The 23,957-nt window shown below is 46.6% G+C and overlaps 2 protein-coding genes across 3 annotated transcripts in view; one reads left to right on the forward strand and one right to left on the reverse strand.

The window, feature by feature from the left end:
- The window catches only part of SMAP2 (small ArfGAP2), a 50,540-nt gene extending 36,467 nt beyond the window's left edge, over positions 1-14,073 (reverse strand). Inside the window, exon 1 of one of the 2 annotated variants that reach the window (XM_006164940.2) lies at positions 13,633-14,073. In XM_006164940.2, the coding sequence (XP_006165002.1) occupies positions 13,633-13,735 (103 nt within the window). In that variant the 5' untranslated portion in view covers positions 13,736-14,073. The remainder of the gene's footprint in view (positions 1-13,632) is intronic. The other variant, XM_027766895.1, reaches the window with a different exon arrangement.
- COL9A2 (collagen type IX alpha 2 chain) overlaps positions 13,734-23,957 on the forward strand; it is a 44,154-nt gene continuing 33,930 nt past the window's right edge. The window contains exons 1-2 of the mRNA XM_014582712.1: positions 13,734-13,806; positions 14,009-14,127. Of these exons, the coding sequence (XP_014438198.1) occupies positions 13,734-13,806; positions 14,009-14,127 (192 nt within the window). The remainder of the gene's footprint in view (positions 13,807-14,008; positions 14,128-23,957) is intronic.

Genomic DNA, 23,957 nt, shown 5'->3' on the forward strand with positions numbered 1-23,957 from the left:
GCTGAAATACAGAAACAGAGAAAAAAGCATTATTGTGACCACGCCCCACTGGAGATTCTCTCTCTTTCTCTCTCTCTCTCTCTCTCTTTGGTAAGTGCATGCACCCTCTGGCAATTAAAAAAAAGATATAAAACCATTATAGTATAAGCGCAAGTAAATAATGGGTGATGAGGATTATGAGAAATATCTTTTTGTATACTTCCCAATGATTTGTATCCCAAATATGATAAATTTCATCATCAAAAAAGATAAAGTTTTTATTTTCCTAAGAAAGCAGCATGTAATAATGTTCAGATAATAAACACAAGGACCCTCCCATCCCCATCTCCCCAAATCCCACAAGATAAAAATCCAACTGGTCTGGGAGTCTGTGTTCCTATGGCAACTGGTCTTTTTTTTTTTTTTTTTTCCTGTTCCTTTAAATGCAAGAGAAGTCTAATGAAACTGGGACCTATTTTTATTCAGCCGGTAATATGGACCCTTGATTGGGTCAGGCTGCTTCTGTTGACAGAAAAGGCTCAGAACCAAGAGGGAGTGTTCAGAGGAGCTAGGCTGGAGTCTTGCTAATTCCAGTGCTGCATTTAATGAAGTCTCCTCGCTCTCTCGTACAAGCTGGGAACGTGAACACAACCGTCACCCTGCAGGAACGACCTTTTCTCAAATTTCTCCTCCGTCTGTAACGGTTCCTCAGTCTGAACTCATCATGCCCCTTGCAGAGAGACAAAGTCAACCCCATTGGAAAACGGCTGTTCACCACGGCAGCAGAGCCTGATTCTTTTAATTCTGCCTTTCTCAAATCAGCCATCACGCTCAACTTGGTTTCCATTAGCTCTCTGTTTACATCTGTTTTGAACAAAAGCATCGTGGTAAAAATGGGGAGTTTCCTTCCTATTTCTTCTCTGCAGGGTTGTGTCAGTTGAGGGGCAGGGTGTCAACAAGAAAAAGACACTAATGCCCCCTCCCCCACAAGCTCTAAACTGCAGCACGTCACCAGCCCACATAGAAAATGTGATGAGAAATTATTTTTGAAGGCACGAGAACAAAAGCAATCATCGAGACAATATTAAGACAGATTTGTTCAACTCAAAGCTAGAAACATTAGAGAACTCATTTCTAAATCCACACAGCCGGGGACTTCCAGTCAGGCAAGAAAAGAGGAAGAAGTGAAACAGCAAGTACTGCCTATGCACTTCAGGCAAATGAGGCGCAGTAACGCTGTAGGATTAACACATAAACCCACATCGGAAGATGGAAGCTCTGTGGCAGAGGCTCGGGGATTTATGGTCTTTCTGTCACCAACAACTGCTGCGAACAATGGCATGGCTTTAAAAAAAGGAAAAGGTCCTCTATTAGTTCAAATCAGCCTGCCAGGGCAGTCTGATTAGCTACAGCTGAGAGCGGGTTGCTCTTCTAGGACGTTTAATACACCACGAAAGGAGAGCGTGACCCACTGGGGTTCTGGATGAGGAGAAGTGACTGAGGGACCCAGTTCTCATTGTTCTGGATCAAGAAATGACTTGCTGAATGCTGTGACTTCAAACACTCTGAAGAGCAACAAAGTGTTCTCCGAGTGGGTTTATGAAATCCCCACTTTACTGAACTGTATTCTACAGGGGCATGAAAGCAAACCAGAAAACCTACAGGAAACATACAGGAGGAGGAGAAAGAGGGTTACTGAACATTCATTGAAATCGAGAACAATAAAATCTATTACTACCCGGAGACATGTCACAAAGGTGAGATCCCAGGGCAAGTTTCAGCCACACATAAGGGAGGATGGGGTTCAGAGGAGAGTTGGACAAACCAGGAGGAGAAAGAGGGCTACGGTCAACCAAAGCTGTCAGAGGGTTACTGAACATTCATTGAAATCGAGAACAATAAAATCTATTACTACCCGGAGACATGTCACAAAGGTGAGATCCCAGGGCAAGTTTCAGCCACACATAAGGGAGGATGGGGTTCAGAGGAGAGTTGGACAAACTGAAGACAACCACCAGGGCAACCTTACGCTGATGGATGGCCACAGCTGAAGGTGGGTTTGGCTCATCGCGGGGGTTTCCAGTGGGGAGGGGCCTGCAGTTCAGCCATCAACGGACCAGCGTTCATAAGGCCTGTGGGGAAATAGAGGAGCCAGAAGAGTGGGGTAGGGGAGGAGAAAGTTTGGGAAAGGGAAGAGTCAAACACAGTAGTGAAATGTTGTCATTATTAAACACGAGGCTTCAGAACCGCGTAGATGTACCTCTAAAGTTGAAATGGGCTGGCTGAAAAGAACTGGTACTCTGGGAAGCCATCCGATAGACTTTTTAAAATATCAAATCACAACTTAATCACATCTGTGAATTACAGTCACACCTGCCAAGAGGAAGTTAATTTGAGGGAAGAAAGAGAAAAACAATGAAACCTATGACATTTTTACCGTTGCTAACACCTCACACAACCAGGGTCCTTTCTCTGTGGCCTCTGTGGAAAGTGACAGCCTAAAAGCAAACGTCCTCCCACTGCCCTGGAAACCTCTGCTGGCCTGGTTCCATCAACTCCATTAATGGAGCCAGGGCCCAAATGCAGGTGACCTGATTGACAAAAAAAGCACTTCTAGAAAGTGCTGAACTTGTGTCATGGAACTCATTAGGCACTTTCATAATGAAGAAGACAACTAGTCACAATAACTTGGGAGGTGTTGCCTTAAATGGAGCAGCCGTACATTTCTTGTAAGACAAAACACTTTTCAGGTCCCGTGTCAAGAAAATAGATTCAGTGATCTCACCTCCAGCCTAGGGCCAACCTACCTGAAGGTGGGAGGGGCGGAAACCAACTAACCAGCCAAGCAGTGGGATCAGCCCTGCTGCAAGCCCTTTAACTCCCAGGGGAAGGCTAACTGTAACACGTTGGAAGGCTGCGTTCCTCAAAACTGTCTGTGTGTGTCTCCTGTGTCCCTGACTCCAGGATCTGCTTGTAGACAGACAGCTCAATGTCGATACACCATGCCTGAGGCTTCCCTGAACTAGCAGGGCGGGAACTTACTTTCCGAGTAATCAAACAGCAAATCGCTCCTGGCAGCAGCCAAGAGTCAAACACAGATTCGACAGATGCCAGTGGGCCTAGTCACACCCCAATTATATGGGCAATGACTGAGTAGTTACATTACTGCGGGGACTAATTATGCATGGTTTCAGCAACAGTCAAGATCCTTTAGAAACTTAGGAGATTGTTATCTGCCTGAAAACCTTTTTTAACATTTATCTAAAATTACTCAAATAAGAGAAAAGAATTACATCTTGGAATTGTTTATCTACCAAAGGTTGTGTGCACTGGCCAGAGAGAAGAAAGTGAGAAAGCACGCCCCATGGGGGTGTTCACACCACGGTCTCTCCGCCTCTATTTCTCCCTCCTTTTGGGAACAAACGTGCACGTGCTTGGCGTGTTTTTCAAGCTGCTGGGGCTGGATTGAAACCACATTAGCCATGTGGGATCCAGCTGACTTAACCACCACATCGCTGGCTGCCCCACATCGTGGAGATTTTTTTTTCCCTAAGCATCTTTTCTTTTATTTATTTAATTTTTACTTATTATTATTATTATTTTCTACCTTGCTATTATTATTATTTTCTACCTTGCTATTACTATTATTTTCTAACTTGCACATAAGCTTACCAGAGAGGGGGGGGGGGGGGAGGAAACAAAGATGAGAAAGCAAGTTGCCAGGTCCAGGACTCCAACCCTGGTTGGACATGTGGGAGCCCAGCACTCTAACCACCACACCACCCACTGGCCCCTTTAAGTGTCTTTTTATCTCTGCCTATTTGCCCTTCTATCCTCTCCTTGCTCTGCTCTGTCACAGGGAACTACATCTCCCAGGCTCCTTGGCCAACTGATTTCTGGCACGTCCTAGGGACAAGCATGCGGTAGGGGAACAGGACAGGCAGGAGCTGGGAGAGCCAGAGCAATGCTCCCTCTCTTACTCGGCCTGGGTTTCAGCTGCCACAGGCAGCTCCTCTTTCCATGCTTCCAGCTCACACCAATGGCTGAGACCTCAGGTCTTTGGTAACCCAGGCACCTGCTACTTCCTGCAGTGGCACAGAAGTTCCCAGGTCTTGGTAATCCCTGGGACTGGATGGCCTCACTAGCTATGTCTGGCATCTTGGCTCTTTGATCACCTGTGTAACCTCTTCCGTATATTAAACCCCCTCTCTTTGTGTGACACACAGTGGTGTTTCCCTAACTGGTCCATGACTGATATAGGGGCTGCCCGATATATTTTAAAAACTTATTTTTTGGAAATTAATAGCTTTCCTGAGAATTCTGCTAACATGGGAAAGATTTCTTCTAATGAGGAACCAACATTCATAGATGACAAAATCCATTCATTCATTCAGTGAATATTTACTGAGAGGCCGCTCTGTTCCGATCACTGTTGCAGGTGCCAGGAATACTCTAGTGACCAAAACGGTGCAAAGCTCTGCACCCACAGCACTCACGATCCAGTGGACACGCGAACTATGGCCGATTACGGCTTACAGCGTTAACCAGGACAGGAGCACTGCCTTAACGATATGGGAATCTGGTAAAAGTGGATCAACCCTAAGGTGCTCTACTCTACACAGACTCAGTTCCTACCTTTTCAGTGTGGTATGCTGAACTGTCACACTCTAAGGCCAATGCAGAACTTGTTGAAAGTTCGTATCTACTTCAACTGGCCTCTTGCTCAAACAGAAGTACAACTCTGATAAGGATTGAAGCAGACATGATAACAAAAGTTAGGCATTGCAAGCTTAGGACATAAATATAAGTGGGTTTTATGCAGGTTCACGCTTGGCTTCTCCTCACAGGGGAGATCATCGAGTTGACTTACTAAGTCACTTTGTCCTTTTTCCTAGGCACAGGTAGATTCCACCAACCAACAGACAGAGCCATCTGCACTGGATGCCACGAGAAGGGCGCTGCAGTCACCCACTGCATGATCTCGAAGATGCAACTTTCAGGCAGAAGAATGGAAACAATGACTCATGTGGTGAACAGTTATAGAGACAACTCTGCCCAAGAAAGCTGCCACCTACATCCCATAATGACATCAGACAAAAGCTGCAGAAAGAGGGTAGTCTTCTGATGTATCTGGGAACAGAAGATGTGCTGAAGTGTCCTGGGATGAGGCTGCAGCTACCTGCTCATGTGTCCTAAGCACTGAGCAACCAAGAGCACATGTCAGATCCAAAACATGACCTCCCTGAGCATAAGCATAGGATCAGCCTCAGAAATCAACATCGTCAGCTCCAGAAATGACATTGTGGCATCTCACATTTCACTACACTTTTTACATTTTTTTTTGGGGGGGTGGCCTTAGAACACCTGCACCAGAGAGAGATAAAGAGAGGGAAAGTGAGAAATCACTCCCCGAGGGGGTGGAGGTATGCCTACGCCACGATCCCTTCTCCGTTCTCCTCTCGGGATTTCACACACACAAGCACACACATCCTGAGTGATTTTCAAGTCACTGGGTCCCAGACTCAAATGGCAGTTGGCTACGTAGGAGTCCAGCACCTTCACCAGCACGTCACCTGCTGGCCTCTTCACTAGACTCTTCTAAGGCCATTTAACGTACCCATGAAGGTACTCTATGATGGCCATCTTGTGAGCACAATACTCAGATCTTCCTATGCAGCGATTAGAAAGCATTTCATACCTGCAATACTTAAAATGCCGTCTGAGCAGCAGGTGGACGAAACAATGGGCTGCTTACACAACTAGGCGCCTAAAGCATATGCATCCTCATTATCGTAGTGCCGTAGAGCAAGTCAACTGTGGGGCTGGGTTTTAACTGCATGGACCCCTGACTACATATCCAACTCTGTCCTTCCCCACTCACAACACCAAGTCAAAATACACTAAAGAATTCCCATACACACAGGATGCGGCCCACCTTCGATGCTCTGCACATTCTGTTTCCTTTCCCTTGGGTGCAAAGTCCCTTAAATTGACCTGGCAAGTCATGCTTCCCCCGAGAGACAGCCTCATCGTCTCTTTGAAGCCATGACTTCCTGAAGACTGTGTGCCTCCTTCAACACCTTCATTTTGCCCTAAATCACTCCCCGAGGGGGTGGGGGTATGCCTACGCCACGATCCCTTCTCCGTTCTCCTCTCGGGATTTCACACACACAAGCACACACATCCTGAGTGATTTTCAAGTCACTGGGTCCCAGACTCAAATGGCAGTTGGCTACGTAGGAGTCCAGCACCTTCACCAGCACGTCACCTGCTGGCCTCTTCACTAGACTCTTCTAAGGCCATTTAACGTACCCATGAAGGTACTCTATGATGGCCATCTTGTGAGCACAATACTCAGATCTTCCTATGCAGCGATTAGAAAGCATTTCATACCTGCAATACTTAAAATGCCGTCTGAGCAGCAGGTGGACGAAACAATGGGCTGCTTACACAACTAGGCGCCTAAAGCATATGCATCCTCATTATCGTAGTGCCGTAGAGCAAGTCAACTGTGGGGCTGGGTTTTAACTGCATGGACCCCTGACTACATATCCAACTCTGTCCTTCCCCACTCACAACACCAAGTCAAAATACACTAAAGAATTCCCATACACACAGGATGCGGCCCACCTTCGATGCTCTGCACATTCTGTTTCCTTTCCCTTGGGTGCAAAGTCCCTTAAATTGACCTGGCAAGTCATGCTTCCCCCGAGAGACAGCCTCATCGTCTCTTTGAAGCCATGACTTCCTGAAGACTGTGTGCCTCCTTCAACACCTTCATTTTGCCCTGTGCAATGCCAAAATTGTTGCTGCATTGCATCATTTATCTCTTTACATACCTGCCTCCTCATTAAATTGGAAAATCCTAGTTTTTCATCTACATGTCTTGGTACAATGTCTAACGTGGAGTAGGTGCTTAATTTTTTTGAATGAATGAATGAATACTGGTAGTGTGGGATCTTAAGTTTGCACAGAGATCTCCCTAGGAGATATTCTCTATCTCACTGCCACACAATGATATTTAAAGGACAAGGAGAAAAAATTGAAAAGTATCTTCCAGGAAACAGGTTAAACATGCTGATATTGAAAGACAAACTAATGGGGACTTTGACACATTACTTTCAGTAAAACGGTGTCGATCTAACCATGACTATCAGAGTTAAGGTGCATTAATTAGCTGTAAAAACCCAGAAGGTTATTTGATCTTGGCTGGAGAAGGGCATTTAATGACTAGAAGTGGGAGCAGAACTCCTTTCTGTTGTCTAGATCTAATGGAACTACTTTATTTCTCAAAGGTACCACAGATACAGCTAAAATAATTTAAAATTGATAAGAAAGTTCATGTTCTAAGGAAGTAACATTTAACAAGAAATGATTTCGCTTCCAACAGAAAACAAATGTAAAGTCAAGCCAGAGATTAATGTACAGAAGTTTAAATTTAGGATAAGTATTACAAATTTTCTACACATAGAATTCCCTAATCTAATCTTTCATACAAGTTTGAAAAGTCAGGAAATGTCCGGAGACCATCCTCCTGGGTACTATAAAGCAATCTGCAAAAATGCCAAAACTCCCATATATAGGAAATAGTTTTGGTTTTTAAGACTAGGGAATTATTGGGTGAGTCATTTTAATGCTGGCTTCCAGTAACCAGAGTATTTCAAGGGAATAAAATAGAGAAACCAACAAAATCAAATAATATAAATAAGATAAGCAATTGTACAAATAAATAAAGTATACATCTGATTAGCAAGTTAGTTTATAAGGTACTTCCATTTCTCAAACTAGGAAAATTAAGCTGAGAAAGTTCAGTGGCAAGCTGAAGGTCACAGAGCTATGATAAGCAGAGTAAAGGGTTGAACCGGCACTTCCAACATCAACCCCTTCCATGACTCCGCTCCTTTGTCACCTGAAAGGTGGGCTTATGTGCTAGGGACAGACCTAGGACTGACCATCCTCCTTCCTTCCTCCCTTCCTTTCCTTCCTTCCCTCCCTCCCCTTCCTCCTTTCCTTCCAGGACGGGGTCTCTGTGCCTGACCTTTCTGCCTCAGCCTCCCCAGTCACTGGGATTAAGCACACCACCACGCCAGCCTTTAGGCCGGACAGGGAATCACGCCAGACCTCCCATGTGATCCCAGCCTGCAGAGCAGTGTCATACGTACCATGTGCCACCGTGGCTATGTCTCTTTTTCTTCCCTTTCTGTTTTTAAAGTTTATTTATTTCTTCCATATAAGATGGAAATAGAGAGAGAAAGGGAAAGACACTCCCAATAGGATCTTCACACCCTGATCTCACCCACAGCCAGCAAGGATGTGTGTGCCCGGTGTGTCCCCGGAGATACCAGGATGCAAACCCCGGGCCTCCCCATATGGTCTTTTTCTTTTGGAGAACTTTCTGCTATAGGGCGCGTGCGCTCGCCAGAGAGAGACAGAAAGTGAGAAATCACCCCCCAGAGGGGATGACCACGCCGCAATCCCTTCTCCTCCATCCTCCTCTCGGGATCTTGGGCATGCACGCACACATGCCCGGCGTGAGTTTAAGCCACCAGGTCCAGGACTTGAACCACAGTCAACTACATAGGAGTCCAGCAACATAGCCAGCTAACTGCTGGTCCCCACATATGGTCTTGAAGTCTTGCCTGGCCCCCCAGGACACTTTCGAAGATGCCTCCAATGAGAGCAGCTGTCTTCCAAATTACTTATGAAAATCTTTCAACTTAATCAAGGTACCCTGAAGCAGCTCTCCTATGTGCTGGAGAAGGAATCTTTGTGTTCCCCATGATATACTGTTGGCTAGAAAATGCGAGGATCAAGAACTGTGGGTGAGAGCTATTATTTGCATAAAAGCACTGCAAAAGAATACATTAAGATGACTTGTCTGCCTATGCATATACCTCTTTTTCAGAATTTATTTTATTTTATTATTAATTTTTAAAAATTTGACCAGAGACAGACAGACAGAGAGAGAGGAAAAGTGAGAAAGCAAGCTGCCCAATCTGGGGCTCAAACCACAGTCGGTCACATGGGAGTCCAGCACCTTACCCACCATGCCACTTGCCCACCCCCATATATTATATCTTAAAAGTTACATAAGAAATTGCCAACAGTGGGAACCAGCAGATGGCGTAATGATAGCGTTGCTGGACTCCCATGTAGTCGACTGCAGTTTGAGTCCTGAATCTGGTGGCTTAAAACTCACATCGGGCACATGTGCATGTGTGCCCAAAATCCCGAGAGGAGAATGGAGGAGAAGAGATTGCTGTGTAGCCAACCCCCTGGGGAGTGATTTCTCACTTTCTGTCGCTATGCCTCTCTGTGTGTCTCTGGCGAGCGCACGCATCCTAAATAAATAAGTTCTTTAGCTGCAATTTATGTGTCAATCAGGTTAATTCGGTTATATCGTGGTAATATCCTCTGGAGAGTAGTGACTTAAATTTGTTTTAAAAATTACCACAAGTTTCTGTCAGATGCCAGAATTCTATTGATATATGGTGTTTTATAGTCTGAAATAAAGATTCCTCAAGATCATGACATTTCCTCCATTCTAGGACCAGCAGGTGGTGTGGAAGTGAAGGCACTGGATTCCACAAGGCTGACGGCACAGTTTGAGTTCCAGATCCAGTAGCTTAAAAAATCACACAGGGCACATGTGCATGTGTGTCCAAAATCCCAAGAGGAGAGTAGAAGAGAAGGGACTGTGGTATGGCCATCTCCCTTAAGGGGGTCATTTCTCACTTTCTCTCTGTTTCTCTGGCAAGAGCACATACCTATAGCAAAGGCTAAAACTAAATAAATGTCTTCCATTCTAATTCTTTGCCCATCAAACAGCTCGCAATATCTAACGAACCTTGACACTAACAAAGGCGTGTCCCAACACAGTCACAAGGACTCAGGTCATCAGAAAGGTAGATCCTTTCATGGTAAGTAAGATAGTGTTTGGTTTAAACCACAGTCTCTAAAAAGGTTACTTGGGAGGTATTCTAAGCACACTACTAAAATTCAGAACTGGAGAGCAAAGTCAAAACCTCAGACCAGTACAACCCCAAGTTCAAAGGAGATATGATTCACTCCAGGGATGGTAGCAAAAATGGAATCCAGACTCAACTCGCAGTTACCACTGACATACCTGGAATCTTCAGCATTCTTTGTCTTCTGTTCTATCACTACTTTAAGTCAGTCCAAAAATGTACCCTCAAGGTCACGTCAACTTGAGAGCTTGGGTGATGAGGAAGCCGCATCTTGGGCCCAGAACAAGTCACAGCAGTATCAAAGCAGCTTCCGTCCTCACGCTGATCTCTCTCCTATGCCTTAGAGGTCCCAGAAATGGTGAACTTTGTGTTCAAGAGGGTTAAAAACCCCAGGACCATCACATCTTCTACTAATTAAAAAGAACCCATGTTTGTTCTCTATTCTGATGTTTTAATTCTATCTTTTAAAAGCAAACTAACCAAGAAATATCATTCTTCAAAAAAAAAAAGTATCAGTTTTTTTGGTTTGTTTGTTCATTTTTAAAGAGTCATTGTCAAGGAGTTGTTCTGGGACATGACAAAAATACCTGCTCAAGGACTGCCTGTGGTCCAGGCTACCTCATCTGACTGGGTGTTAGTGGACGAGAAATCACACACCACACACTGTACAGGAGGCTCACAGTTTTCTAAAAAAGGACATGAAAAATACAGGTAAATAAACTCGAACCCAAATCTTACTTTTAGCCAAGTTTTTAAATTCCTCCTTCAATGAAATGTAACTTTGATCAGGACAAGTCACAACCTATTTGATGCAAGTGTCTCTTCCCTTCACCGTCTGACAGTTGTCCACATGATAACGACGAAAACCAGCATTAAAAAGAGGAGAGGGGAAAATGAATGAGAAGAGTTGAATGGATGGAATGTGCTAGATAATTCACATGCTGGACACAACAGACCCCAAAAAAGGCCCATTTAACATAATTTAAAAATGACTGGCATAACATCATCTCACTTTTAATATAATGGCCAAGTCACTGAAGACACCATGGCAAAATGGAAAACTAACTTTTGAAAAAGAAGTCTCAGGATCCGGGATTCTGTCATCGACAGTGGTTAATAAAATTTCCAGACAAGCAGTTCCTAGTTTTCATTAAGAATAACTCAGTGTTTTGGGCTAGCAGGTAACGTAGTTGTCGAGGAGCTGGATCCCCCATGACCAACTCCACGGTTCAAGTCCCAGAACTGGTGTCTCGAAAAACATGTTAGGCATGTGTGCCCAAAATATTGAGAGGAGACTACGAGAGAAGGGATTATGATGTGGCCATCCCAAGTGGTGATTTCTCACTTTCCGTCTCCCTCTATCTCTCTCTGGTGCGCACACATGCCCTACCAAAAATACATAAATAAATAAACAGAACAATAAAACAAAACAAAAAACTGGGACTAGCAGATGGCATAACAGTTATGTTGTTGGACTCCCACATAGTTGACCATGTGGTTCAAGTCCTGGACCCAGGGGCTTAAAATTCAAGCAGGCACATGGGCGCGCATGCCCAAAATCCCGAAAGGAGAATGGAGAACGGAATGTGGCATGGCCATACCCTGGGGTGGGGGGGTGATTTTTCATCTCTGTCTCCCTGTCTCTATCTCTCTGGTGCATGCACGTGCCTGTATAGCAAAAATCTCTCTTAAAAAAAAGTAAACTAATGTTTCATGGCCTGATCCCCAGGAAAGCTATTGGTAAAGAGCAATGGAAAATTCAGAGGAAGAAGTGGCAAATCATCCTGTCTTCCATATGCTGTATTTTACCAGAATATGAGTAAGTGTAAGAATAATATGAGAAATGGGGAGGAGGGAGTGGTATTAGTCATCAAAATGGCATCTGACTCCCCAAAACTAGCAATGCTCACTCCAGTGGGTTGCTTCACTGTGACTCAAGATCTGTCAACTAAGGACATAAGGCAATTTGAGTAAAGTCAAAATACACTCCCAAATTTTTTTTGGAGAGGTTTTTGCTATAGGGCACATGCGCTCACCAGAAAGAGAGAGACAGAGAGACAGAAAATGAGAAAGCACCCCCTGGGGGGAGGGCCGCACCGCAATCCCTTCTCCTCCATTCTCCTCTTGGGTTCTTGGGCATGCACAAATACGCGCCCGGCATGAGTTTAAGTCACCGGGTCCAGGACTCAAACACAGCCAACTACATGGGACTCCAGCCACATAGCCATTATGCTAACTGCTGGTCCCTACACTCCTAAATTTTTAACCTATAAAAATTTCCAATAAATCTAGCCCAAGATCAAACATGAACCAACATATAAGCAATGAACATAAATTGGTTCTGAAGTTCTTTATAAAATGAATCCTTGCTAATGCAAAAATTCAAGGAAGAAATGTGGGGATCTGCCTTCCTAATAACACATTGCGTTTATCCACTGGTAGAGGTCAGGATCATTTATTACTAGATGTCTAAATCAATATATCATTTCCGTAGTCTCTTTACATAACTTTATTTTTTCTAAAATAAAAGGTAACTAAGTGAAAGCTCCCATTGAACATGTACTTCCTTCCTCAAAATGGATGAATGCATGCAAATCTTTTATTATAATACATGCTCAGAATGCCACACAGCCGGCAGTCCTGACAAATCCACTGTGTTAGGAGTAAAAGTAAACGAGTAACAGCCCCCCAAACAGGACCACCCACTCTGCCCCAACTAAAGGGAAAAGAACGTTCCCAACTCTTCAATTATATGCCTGAGAATTCAAAAAGACGATAAGGAAACAAAGCTTGTATCTATAAACATCAAGTGCAATCATTTCACTAACAACCAGGCTTTCCTAGAACATCGATTTGTAACGGTATCACATAGTGAATCTGAGGGCACAGAAAACAAAGACGAAATGGTTCTGCCGATTTGCCATGATCACATTTCACCTTTAGAGGTGTAAGCATCGCGGATGCCACGAATTCGATGAATTCCTTGCTTCCTTCTCTTACCACTGATGGAAGGGACCCTGCTCTACGGCCAGAACCTGCTAGTTTTGGACACCACACACACACACCAGGCCTCCAACGCACTCCACAAGCCCAGGCTGGGCTGCCTAGAAATCCGCACTGTGTCACTGCATAAGGCAGCTTCGCACTGCACCCATCCAGGAGGAAAGGCACCTCAGCGCTGCCGAAGCTCAGCGAGGCTGCAAAATGACAGGAGTTGCTAACCAAACAGCAGGCACCTTTAAAACCATTCAAGCAGTTTTCCTCTCCGTCATCTCACCTCCCTCCTCACCTCCCCCCTTTCTCTCTCTCCCTCTCTCCCTCTCTCTCTACACACACACACACACTGCAGTTTATCCCCAGCTTTGCAAGTGAAATGCTGGACGCTCTGAAGTGACCCTCAGCTCAGAACTCCTTCAGAGCCCTGAAACACAGACATTCACACCTGAGCACACCAGGCCAGTTCCATCCCCACTATTAACACGACACACACAAACACACACACACACACACACACACGCCTCGCAACCTCTCCCCACATCCATCCCCGAGCTGAAGAAAACCTAGCAGCTCGCGATGCCATTTCCAGAAGACGGGCGGCCTACGCTCCAGCAACCCCCTCCCCACACAGGCCACTCGCGGGGCGGCCCCGCAGCTGCACCCCTCGCCCGCCCGCGGGATGCGCTACCTTTAGACTGGCAGTCCGCACAAAACTTGTTATCCTCCTCCAGCAGCAGGTTGGCCAGGACCGCCTGGTACCGATCCACGTCCTTCACCGACTTGCCCGTCATGGCCAGCGTGCCGGCGGGGGCAGAGGGCGACGTGCCCTCCTCGCCCCCAGGAACCCCTGCTTCAGTCCGAGGTTGAGGACTTCGGGTCCCCCGCTCAGGGGCACCTCCTGAGCAGGGGAGCCCTGGCGGGCTTAGGGAAAGGCCCAAGTTCCAAGGAAGGCAGCTGGACCAGCCACCCTCAGCCCAGGTAGACGGGAGCCCTCGGGCCTCCTGGGTGCCGGACGCAGAGACGACCCCCGGCCTGCCTGTCCCGCGCCTCGGTTTCCCTGGCAGCTGCCGCCTGCTCTGCCACCACCTCCGCCGCCTGCTTCCGGCAGCTCTTCCTCTCCACCTCCACCCAGCCCAACCAGCCACCCTCAGCCCAGGTAGACGGGAGCCCTCGGGCCTCCTGGGTGCCGGACGCAGAGACGACCCCCGGCCTGCCTGTCCCGCGCCTCGGTTTCCCTGGCAGCTGCCGCCTGCTCTGCCACCACCTCCGCCGCCTGCTTCCGGCAGCTCTTCCTCTCCACCTCCACCCAGCCCAACCCGCGCATGCGCCCCGCCCCCACCGCGCCGCACTGGGCTCCTCGCTCGACTCCGCCTCTCAGCAACCAATCCGAGGAGAAGCTGGGGGCGGGGCTTGTGATGGGGGCGGGAGGAGGAGTGGACACGCCCACTGCATGTCCTTGGAAAAGAATGAATGGAGCCTGGCAGAAAGGGAGTGGAGGGAATGGAAGAAAGTGACAGAAACCAACAACTAACATTTACTGAGCTCTTACTACGTGCCAGGCACTGTACAAACCGCTTTTTCTTAATGTATTTATTCCATGAATGAGAGAGACAAAAAGAGAGACAGAGATACAACACCCTCCCGGAGGCTGCCAAAGCCAGGATCCACTCCCTGCCTCAGCTAGCCCCGCATCACAGGCACACCTGTGCCTGGTGTACCAGAAGGGTATACCAGGGAGGCCTCTGGGTGGGGACTCGGAACCCTCCCATGTGGGTCAGCGTCGCAGAGTGTTGGACGTTTTACCAGATGCACCCTCCTGTCCCCACCCTCCCTAAATTATCAGAAGATTCTGCTTATCACGCGCTTGGAATGCCTGTTCCCACTGATATTAATTAACTTTCTTTTTGTGACTACTGTCATCTTTAGACGTTGTTTTGCCTGGTGCCTAGGCAATTTGTTTCTTTCATCCAAAAGCAGGACAGTTTGGTGTAGCAGACGTTCGTTCACTGAAGGTTTTTGGGTGTGGGGGGTGATTACAACACAGCACAGAATAGGAAACTACTGTACTTAAAAAGAATAATTAAACATCATTATCCAAAGCCACCCTTGCTACTGAGAACTTGTTGGTGACTATCCTTTTCTTTTTTTTTTTTTTTTCTTTTTTGAGAGGTTTTTGCTATAGGGCAGGTGCACTCGCCGGAAAAAGAGACAGAAAGTGAGAAATCACCCCCCAGGAGGGCTGGCTATGCTGCAATCCCTTCTCCATTCTCTTGGGATCTTGGGCACGAGTGAGTTTAAGCCACCGCAGTCAAATACATGGGAGTCCAGTGACATAGCCATTACACCAACTGCTGGTCCCATATCCTTTTCATTAGGAATTCATCTGCCATCTGACTTGTGTTTCCATCCATCCATTCATTCACCCAGCAAATTAGTACTGAGAAAGTTTTAAGTATCAGGCGCCGCACTGAGAGAAAGTAGAACAATATGATCCGATTTGTGGTTTAAAAAGATCACCCTGGGGCCAATCCCATAGCCTAAGTGGGAAATGCTGCTGAATCCCATATGGCCAACTGCAGTTCAAATCTCTGCTCCATTGGCTTGAAAAATACACGAGGCACACATACTCAAAATCCCAGAAGGCTAAAGGATTGGAAAGGATTGTGGTGTGGCTACACCCCATTGGGGGAGTGCTTTCTGCTCTCTCTGTCTCTTTCTTGCAAGTATCAATATATGCATCCTATGACAAATTTTAAGTCACCCAGGCTGCCCTGGGAATAATGGGTCAGGGAAGCTGATAAAATCAAATGATCAGAGTTATCTTTATTTCTTTTTTCTTTTTTTTTTTTGGAGAGGTTTTTGCTAGAGGGCATGTGTGCTCGCCAGATAGACAGAGAGAGACAGAGAGACAGAAAGTGAGAAATCACCCCCCCAGGGGGGATAGCCACGCTGCAATCCCTTCTCCTCCATTCTCCTCTCAGGATCTTAGGCATGCACGCACACTCACCCAGCATGAGTTTAAGCCACCGGGTCTGGAACTTGAACCCTGGTCGACTACACGGGAGTCCAGGGACATAGCCATTATGCTAACTGCTGGTCCCAGAGTTAAATTATTTCTAACGAAACCCTCTCCTCCATTTCTTTCCTTTATCCTAAGACCAGACTTCCCTCAAAACTTTCATCTCATCAGAGGGAAATTGAAATTCTTGGTCACTTTATTAATTAGAACAATTTAACTCTCTGTCTAAACCTCATTCCTCTAGGCATGCCAAGAGGACTTGACTTTAATAAACACACAAGTTCGTGAAGATCCTTTTCCCTAGAAAACCCATCAAAGTAGATATTACCATAGTCATTTTTTGGTTGATGAAACAAGACGTCAAGATTACCTAACTAATTGGGAACCAGCAGTTAGCATAATGGCTATGTCGCTGGACTCCCACATAGTTGACCGTGGTTCACATGCCAGACTCGGTGGCCTAAAACTCACACCGGGCGCGTGTGTGTGCATGCCCAAGATCCCAAGAGGAGAATGGAGGAGAAGGGATTGTGGCATGACGATCCCCCCTGGGGGGTGATTTCTTGCTTTCTGTCTCTATGTCTCTCTCTGTCTGTCTGGCGAGCGCATGCGCCCTATAGTGAAAATCTCTCCAAAAAAAAAAAAATTACTTAACTAACTGTGTTGATTGTACCTTAGTCCAAGTCCTCCTCATCTTTATTCCTTCATCCTGCAAATCCCCTTCTTATGGCTGGGTGTGGCCAATGAGTTTGAACAGAAGGGAGGTCACGTGGTGCCTGAGGCATTTATCTGCTGGGGTATTTTGAGAGTTTTCTGATTCTCCTTTCCTCAGGCATGTCAGCTATCAATATTTTCAAGATGTCGGCTGCTTCATTGGTCTGGATTTCTGCGTAGCTGATAAGCAAGAGCCCTCTGCCACCCCACTTAGTATACATAGCATGAGCAAGAAATAAGCCTTGTTGGGGCCAACAGGTGGCATGGTGGTTGGGGGTGCTGGATTCCCATGTGGCCGACCGTGGTTCGAGTCCTGGACCTGGTGGCTTGCTTTCTCACTCCACATCCTTCTCTCTCCCTCTGGTCAAATTTAAATAAATAAAGTTCAATAAAATAATTTTAAAAAAGAAAGAAAGAAAGAAAGAAAGAAAAAAGAAAGAAGCCTCATAGTTTGAAGTCGCCGTGCTGTTTGCTTACAATAGCACAGCCTAGTTTATCTAACAGAGTAGTAGCTCTTTGGACCATTATGAACAGCAGAGGAAAGGGAATGCACATCCCAGGGTCTCAGGATATGATCAAAGCAAACCTCTCTCCTTCCCAAGTACAAATATTTTTTTCAAAGTCTTGAAATTTGCCTTGACCACTCCTGCAAAAAAAAATATTCACTATTCCATAATGCCGTAAAATGGCTCCACATCCTACCAGCAGGTGGCATAGTGATGAAAGCACTGGACTCTCACACGACTGACCATGGTTTGAGTCCTGGACCCAGTGGTTTGAAAATCATGCCAGGCACATGTGCGTGTGTGTCCAAAATCCCAGGAGGAGAATGGAGGAGAAAGGATTGCAGCATGGCCATGCACCCCCTGGGGGCTGACTTCTCACTTTCCCTCCCACTGTCTCTGTTTGTCCCTCTCTGGCAAGTGCATACACCATATGGCAAAAACCTTTAAAAAAAAAAAAGGCTCCACATCAGAGTTTCCTCCCTGTCCCAGTGTCTGCTTGGCACTGTTCGGTTGCATTGCATCTATGGATTTCAGAAAACTGGAATAACTGGAGGAGTCCTAACACCATCTGCTATGCTCCCCATCTCTGGATCATCTCTCTCCTTGGACTTTTTTATTTTTTAAGGTTGCTATAAGGCACATGCACTCATCAGAGAGTGAGTGAGAAAGAGAGAAATCGCCGCCAGGGGGAACGGCCATGCTGCAATCCCTTCTCCATTCTCCTCTTCGGGGGTTTGGGCACACGCGCACACACACACATGTGCCCAGCGTGATTTTCAAGCCACCAGGTCCAGGACTTGAACTACGTAGTCAGCCATGTGGGTTCTAGCTGCCTTAACCACATGCCACCTGCTGGCCCTCTCCTTGGGCTTTAAATCTGAGTACTTGATTTACTTGTTTTCTCTGCCCTCTCCTTACAGGCAGAGCCATTGCTTCCCTCCCTGGCGTGCCTGTGAGAGTGGCCTTCTCCCATGTTCTGGAAATACCCTCTCCCATTGCCCTTTCAGCTCTCTGCTGTTGATGGCTCTAAGGTATGTCGACCCTTCTCTTTCTTTCTTTCTTCTTTTCTTTGTCTCTTTCTCCCTTCCTTTTTTTCTGTGTTTTATGATTTTACTAGAGGGTTTGTGGACTCCCTGGAGAGAGAGAGCAAGAGAGAGAGAGAGAGCACCCTCGGGGGAATGGCATGCCACTTTCCTTCTCCTCCATTTTCCTGTTGGGTTTTTGGACACACACACACACACCTGGTGTGTTTTTCAAGCCACTGGGTCCAGGACTCGAACTGAGGAGTTGGTCATGTGGAATCCAACTGCCTTAAGCACCATTCAACCTGTCGGCCCTGTTGGTTTTCTTTTTCCTTTTCTTTCCCTGTTGATTTTCTTTAACTTTGCCCACACTCTGTAAAATGTGTCCTTCTTTAATCCTTCTCTCTTTAATCACCCTTCCCCTTGACCACATGCTTCCTATTGGAACGGAACCCAGTTTGCTTCCTATGCATACTTTGTCTGAAATGACAAAATAATCCAAAAGAGAAAAGCGCCAAATCTGGAAAACAGAGGAAAAAACAAAGCTTATTCCCTGTCTGAGAACGAAGGGAAATTCCGGCATGATAGCTACGCAGCGGAATGCCGTGCAGCGTGGAGTCTCAGGACAGAAGCTCTGGAGTAAACAGGCCCAAGAAGTCAGCTGTGTAGATTAGATGGTGTGCTGGAACTTACGAAGGAAATTCTTTGTCATCGGAGGATTAGGGAGGAATTCACCCTAGATTCACAGAAAAAGAAGCCCCCCCTTCCCAAATGAAGCAATTACTGACTCTAGAGAAAACAAAAAGGTTAACCAGAAAAAGTTTAATCAATGAATCCAAGGTTCAGCTGTCAATCATATTTAGTCATATTATAAACAGAACATTAACGAAACATTGCTCTTTAACTATGTCAGGAAAATGTGGGTGAGGAACGTTGGGAAGGGTCTACATAAAGAAATCTAATCCTCACCTTCCATAGCAGGAAGTGAATGCATAGCGCTGGAAAGGCAATGTTAGTAGAGTGGGTTGTTCAGGTAGATTGATAAATTCAAGAAGAAATGGTTACAAGAGTTGAAATGGCCACCTTAGAGGCAGAGGCATAGGGATCAGGGTGGGTAGGGGTGGGGCAGGGCATCAGTGTTTGTTATTAGAAACCTGGTAATTCTTTTTTTTTCTTTTTTTTTTTTTGGAGAAGTTTTTGCTATAGGGTGCGTGCGCTCACCAGACAGACAGAGAGAGACAGAGAGATAGAAAATGAGAAATCACCCCCCAGGGGGGATGTCCATGCCGCAATCCCTTCTCCTCCGTTCTCCTCTCGGGATCTTGGGCATGCACACACACGCGCCCAGCGTGAGTTTTAAGCCACTGGGTTTGGGTCGCAAACCGAGATCGACTATGTGGGAGTCCAGAGACATAGCCATTACACTAACTGCTGGTCCCATTAGAAGCCTGGTATGAGAACTTGACTTTTTAAACCAAATATATATGTGGGGATGGATTTGTGTGTGTGTGTGTGTGTGTGTGTGTGTGTGTATAAATATATATTATATATTTATAAATAATCCACACACACATTCTACAATGATTTAAAAAAAAAAAAAGGAAGGGGGAAAAAATTGGGGTAGGGGCCAGCAAATGGCATGGTGGTTAAGGACTAGACTCCCACATGTTCAACCCCAACTGGAGTCCCTGACTTAGTTACTTGGAAATCATGCTGGGGGGACCAGCAGATGGTATAATGGTTACATTGCTGGACTCCCATGTAGTCAACAGTAGTTCAAGTCCCCGATCTGACAGCTTAAAACTCACACCTGGCACATGTGCGTGCATGCCTAAAATCCCAAGAGGAGAATGGAGGAGAAGAGATTGCGGCATAACCATCCCTCCTGGAGGATGATTCGTTGCTTTCTGTCTCTCTGTCTCGCTCTGTCTCTCCAGTAAGAGTATGTGCCCTATAGCAAAAAAACCCAGTAAAAGAATGTGCCCAAAAGAAAAAAAAAAAAAAAAAAAAAAAAAAACCTCTCCTCTTTAGAAAAAATAAAAGAAAGAGAAAGAGAAAAGAAAATCACACTGGGCACATGTGCATGTGTGCCCAGAATCCCAAGAGGAGAGTGGAAGAGAAGGAGTTGTGGCGTGGCTGTCCCCCCAAGGGTGACTTCTCACTTTCGCTTTCTCTCTCTCTTTCTGGCGAGTGCACATGCTCTATGGCAAAACCCTTAAAAAAATTATCTTTAATTAGTCCAATATAATCCCCTCCCCAAATACTAATATCAATCCATGACTCTACAGGATGGAACAAAACATTTCCTGTTGAGGCGAATTTCATACAAGGTTGGTCTTGAATAAGTGTCTATCTGGTTTTTGTCTCCTGCCCTCACCCTCCCAACACACACACACACACACACAGAGTCCAGCTTTCTGTAAGTTCTGAATGCGGTTGAATGGGAGTCATAAGAAACCCAAATAACCATTCCTTAAACAATCATTTTCTCTCAGAGCAAGAAACCCAGAGGCAGGGCTATGGTTCACGTGGACTCTAGCATTCTGCTTTTGGCCTGTCGAATTCTGAGCCTCACACTCAGTGATTCTCAGGCGTGGGCCCCAGGTGAGCAGCTTCAGCATCTCCTGGAAACTTAGAGATGGAAGTTCTCCGGCCAGCCCCACACCTCTGATCGGAAACTCTGGAGGTGGGGCCCAGCGGTCTGTGTCTTCAGAAAAACCTCTGGATGATTTATTTTATTTCTTTACTTATTGAGAGATAAAAAGTAAGAAAACACCCCCAGAAGGGATGGCCACTCCTCAATCCTTTTTCTTCCATTCTCCTCGAGATTTTGGGCACCGTGCACACGTGCTTCGTGTATTCTAAGCCGAGTTCTAGGTGCAAACTGCGTAGTCAGTCATGCGGGACCCACCACGCCACCTGCTGGCCACTCTGGGTGATTGTGATGCACACTCAAGTTTGAGAGAGCACTCGTCATACTACTCACGTCATGGTCACAAGATGGTCACCACAGTGCTCAAGAGCACATTATCTTCCAAGGAAGGAAGAGGAGCAAAGGAACATCCCTGCTCCGGGCTGTTTTCTTTTTCTTCCTAATTTTGCCAGAGAATGGCCACCCTGCAATCCCATCTCCTCCATTTCTCCCTCCTTTCAGGATTTTGGGCACAGGGGCACACATGCCAGGCATGTATTTCCTTTTTATTTTCTTTATTTTAGGTTTTTGCTGTAGTGTGTGTGTGCTTGCTGGAGTGAGACAGTGAGAGGGAACGTCAGAAATCACCCCCCGGGGGGGGGGGGGGGTGGCCCCACCACAATCCCCTTCGGGGGGGTGATGGCCACATCACAATCCCTTCTTCTGGGATTTTGGGGCACACATGCACACACACCCAGCATGATTTTCAAGCCGCTGGATCTGGAACTTGAACCATGGCCAGCCATGTGATAGTCCGGTGCCTTAACCACCTGCTGGCCCTGAGGGTGCATTTTCAAGCCATGGGATCTGGGATTCTAATAGTGCAGTCAGCACTGTGGGATTATCTGTGTTAACTACCAGGCTGCAAGCTGGCCCCGACGGTTCCTTTTATCAGGAAAGCACGAGTTTTCCTAGAAGTTCCCCATGTATGTTCCCCTAAGACTCCTTGGCCAACACTGCATTGCAAGACGTTGAGTTGGGGTTGACCCAACTGCCAAGGAGACCAGGAAAGCCCATGTAGGGGGAGATGGTGGGAGAAAGCAGCCTGGGAATAGCTATGGCAGGTGGGGGACAAGGTCTGCCACGGGACCCATGACCCTCACTGTCATGTGCGACATCATTCCTGATGACTGGAAAGCGACAGAAGGTGCCGACACTCATGTGGAAAAGTAGCCTGAAGACTTTCGCATCCTCCAGTTGGGAGAAGCTACAAGACAGAAATGACATCCTTTTTAGCGTTACCCACCTCTCATGGAGTAGTCCTGACTATCCTTAGCATGCTGCGAGAAGTCTTTTCCATCTAAGAGGAGTGGGAAAGAACAAAGGGAAGAGAAGACAGAAAATCCTGTCTGGATTTTCTGCTGCTTCAAGAAAACTACTTGTACATTTTGACATGGAGATTTGAGGCTGCTTTGACACCATTGATCAAACAGCCCATCAAAATGCCTTGTTTTGGTACACAATACACAAAAAAAGAAGCGTTTCCCTTTGCCACAGCAGGGTTGAGTCAGTTTCCAGGTGAAGAGGAGAACATTCCAGGCAGAGAGAGATTAGCAGCAAGAAAGCGCAGAAGTGAGAATGAGAAACGTGGGCTGTGAGTGAAGGGATGAGCGGTGAGCGGCAGGAGAAGCTGGGCCGAGGGAGAGCCCAGGTCACAAGAGCCTCGCGCACGGTGCCGACAAGGTTGAACTCCACACTGCTCCACACATTTAGGAGGTGGCCAGCAGGTGGTGCAGAGGTGAAGACAGCTAGATCTCACATGCTCAACTGTATGGTTCAAGTCCTGGACCCAGTGGCTTGGAAATCACTCAGGGCCTATGTGCATGTGTGCCCAAAATCCTGAAAAGGGGGAGAGATGGAAAAGAAGGGATTGCAGTGTGACATTCCCCGCCTCGGGGGGTGCTTTCTCACTCTCTCTCTTTCTCTCTCTCGCTCACTGTCTCCCCAGCGTGTTGTTCAAACCATCTGGCCTAGAACTCAAACCAAAAGTCAGCCATGTGAGGTCCAGCCACCTTAACCACCACACCATCAGCTGGCCTACTGCTAATATTATCACAGCTTGGAGGGCATCTTTTTTTTAAATTACTTTAACTTTCTTTATTAGTTTATTTTATTTGGCCAGAAATGAGAGAGAGAAGAGCCAAAGTGAGAAAGCAAGCTGCCAGGTCTGGGACTCGAACCACAATCGGCCATGTGGGAGTCCAGCACCCTTAACCACCATACCACCTGCCAGCCCCTGGAGTGCACCTTAACCTGTGTGCACAGATGGACGTTAGCACCTTGTTGGGCCTTTGAAATTAAATGACAAAATTATTTTTCCTTTCTTTCTTTCTTTCTTTCTTTCTTTCTTTCTCTTTCTTTCTCTCTCTCTCTCTCTCTCTCCTTTCTTTCTTTCTTTCTTTCTTTCTTTCTTTCTTTTTTTCTCCATGCATGCACACGTGTGAAAGTGTGAGAGAGTGAGTGAAAGAGAGAGGAGCATCCCCCACGGGGGCCGGTCACACCACGATCCCTTCCTCTGGTCCTCCCGCACGCTGGATCTTGGGCACTCACATGCGCGTCTGCGGTGTTTCGGGTTGGCCAGTTTCTCGTTGGCAGCGCATTGCTACGGCCTCACAGCCAGCCAGTGTGGCAGGTTTCACAAGTGAGAGGGTATTCGCAGTCTTCGGGGGGCGGCCCAGATTTGCAAAGACGTACATAACCAGAGAAGTTTAAGGATCACTTCCTCAAGGAATCAAGGAGTTATTCATTACACTTCTTCACCAGAATGAATTCAGACTTGGTCCAGACTCTAGATCCAGGTTAACTAAAAAGGGACGAGGCTCGCACTAGAGCCAGGGGTCCAGCTTCCCACCCAGAAAGTGGGATCTTCCTGTGCAATCTCTTCATTGGGCAATTTCCAACAAGTGCCAAGAGAGACAGGTACTTCCCCCACCTCCAGTGGGAAACTGTTGCCAGGTCACACAGCCCCTCCTCTCCCAATGGACCTCCAGTCCTGCTCTCGGTCACCACTCCCAAATGACGAGGGGGGGGGGGGGGGGGGAGAAACCACCGAGCTCTTCA

The sequence above is a fragment of the Tupaia chinensis genome, unplaced genomic scaffold, assembly GCF_000334495.1.
Source record: "Tupaia chinensis unplaced genomic scaffold, TupChi_1.0 Scaffold143758_1, whole genome shotgun sequence".
Classification (NCBI taxonomy): domain Eukaryota; kingdom Metazoa; phylum Chordata; class Mammalia; order Scandentia; family Tupaiidae; genus Tupaia; species Tupaia belangeri.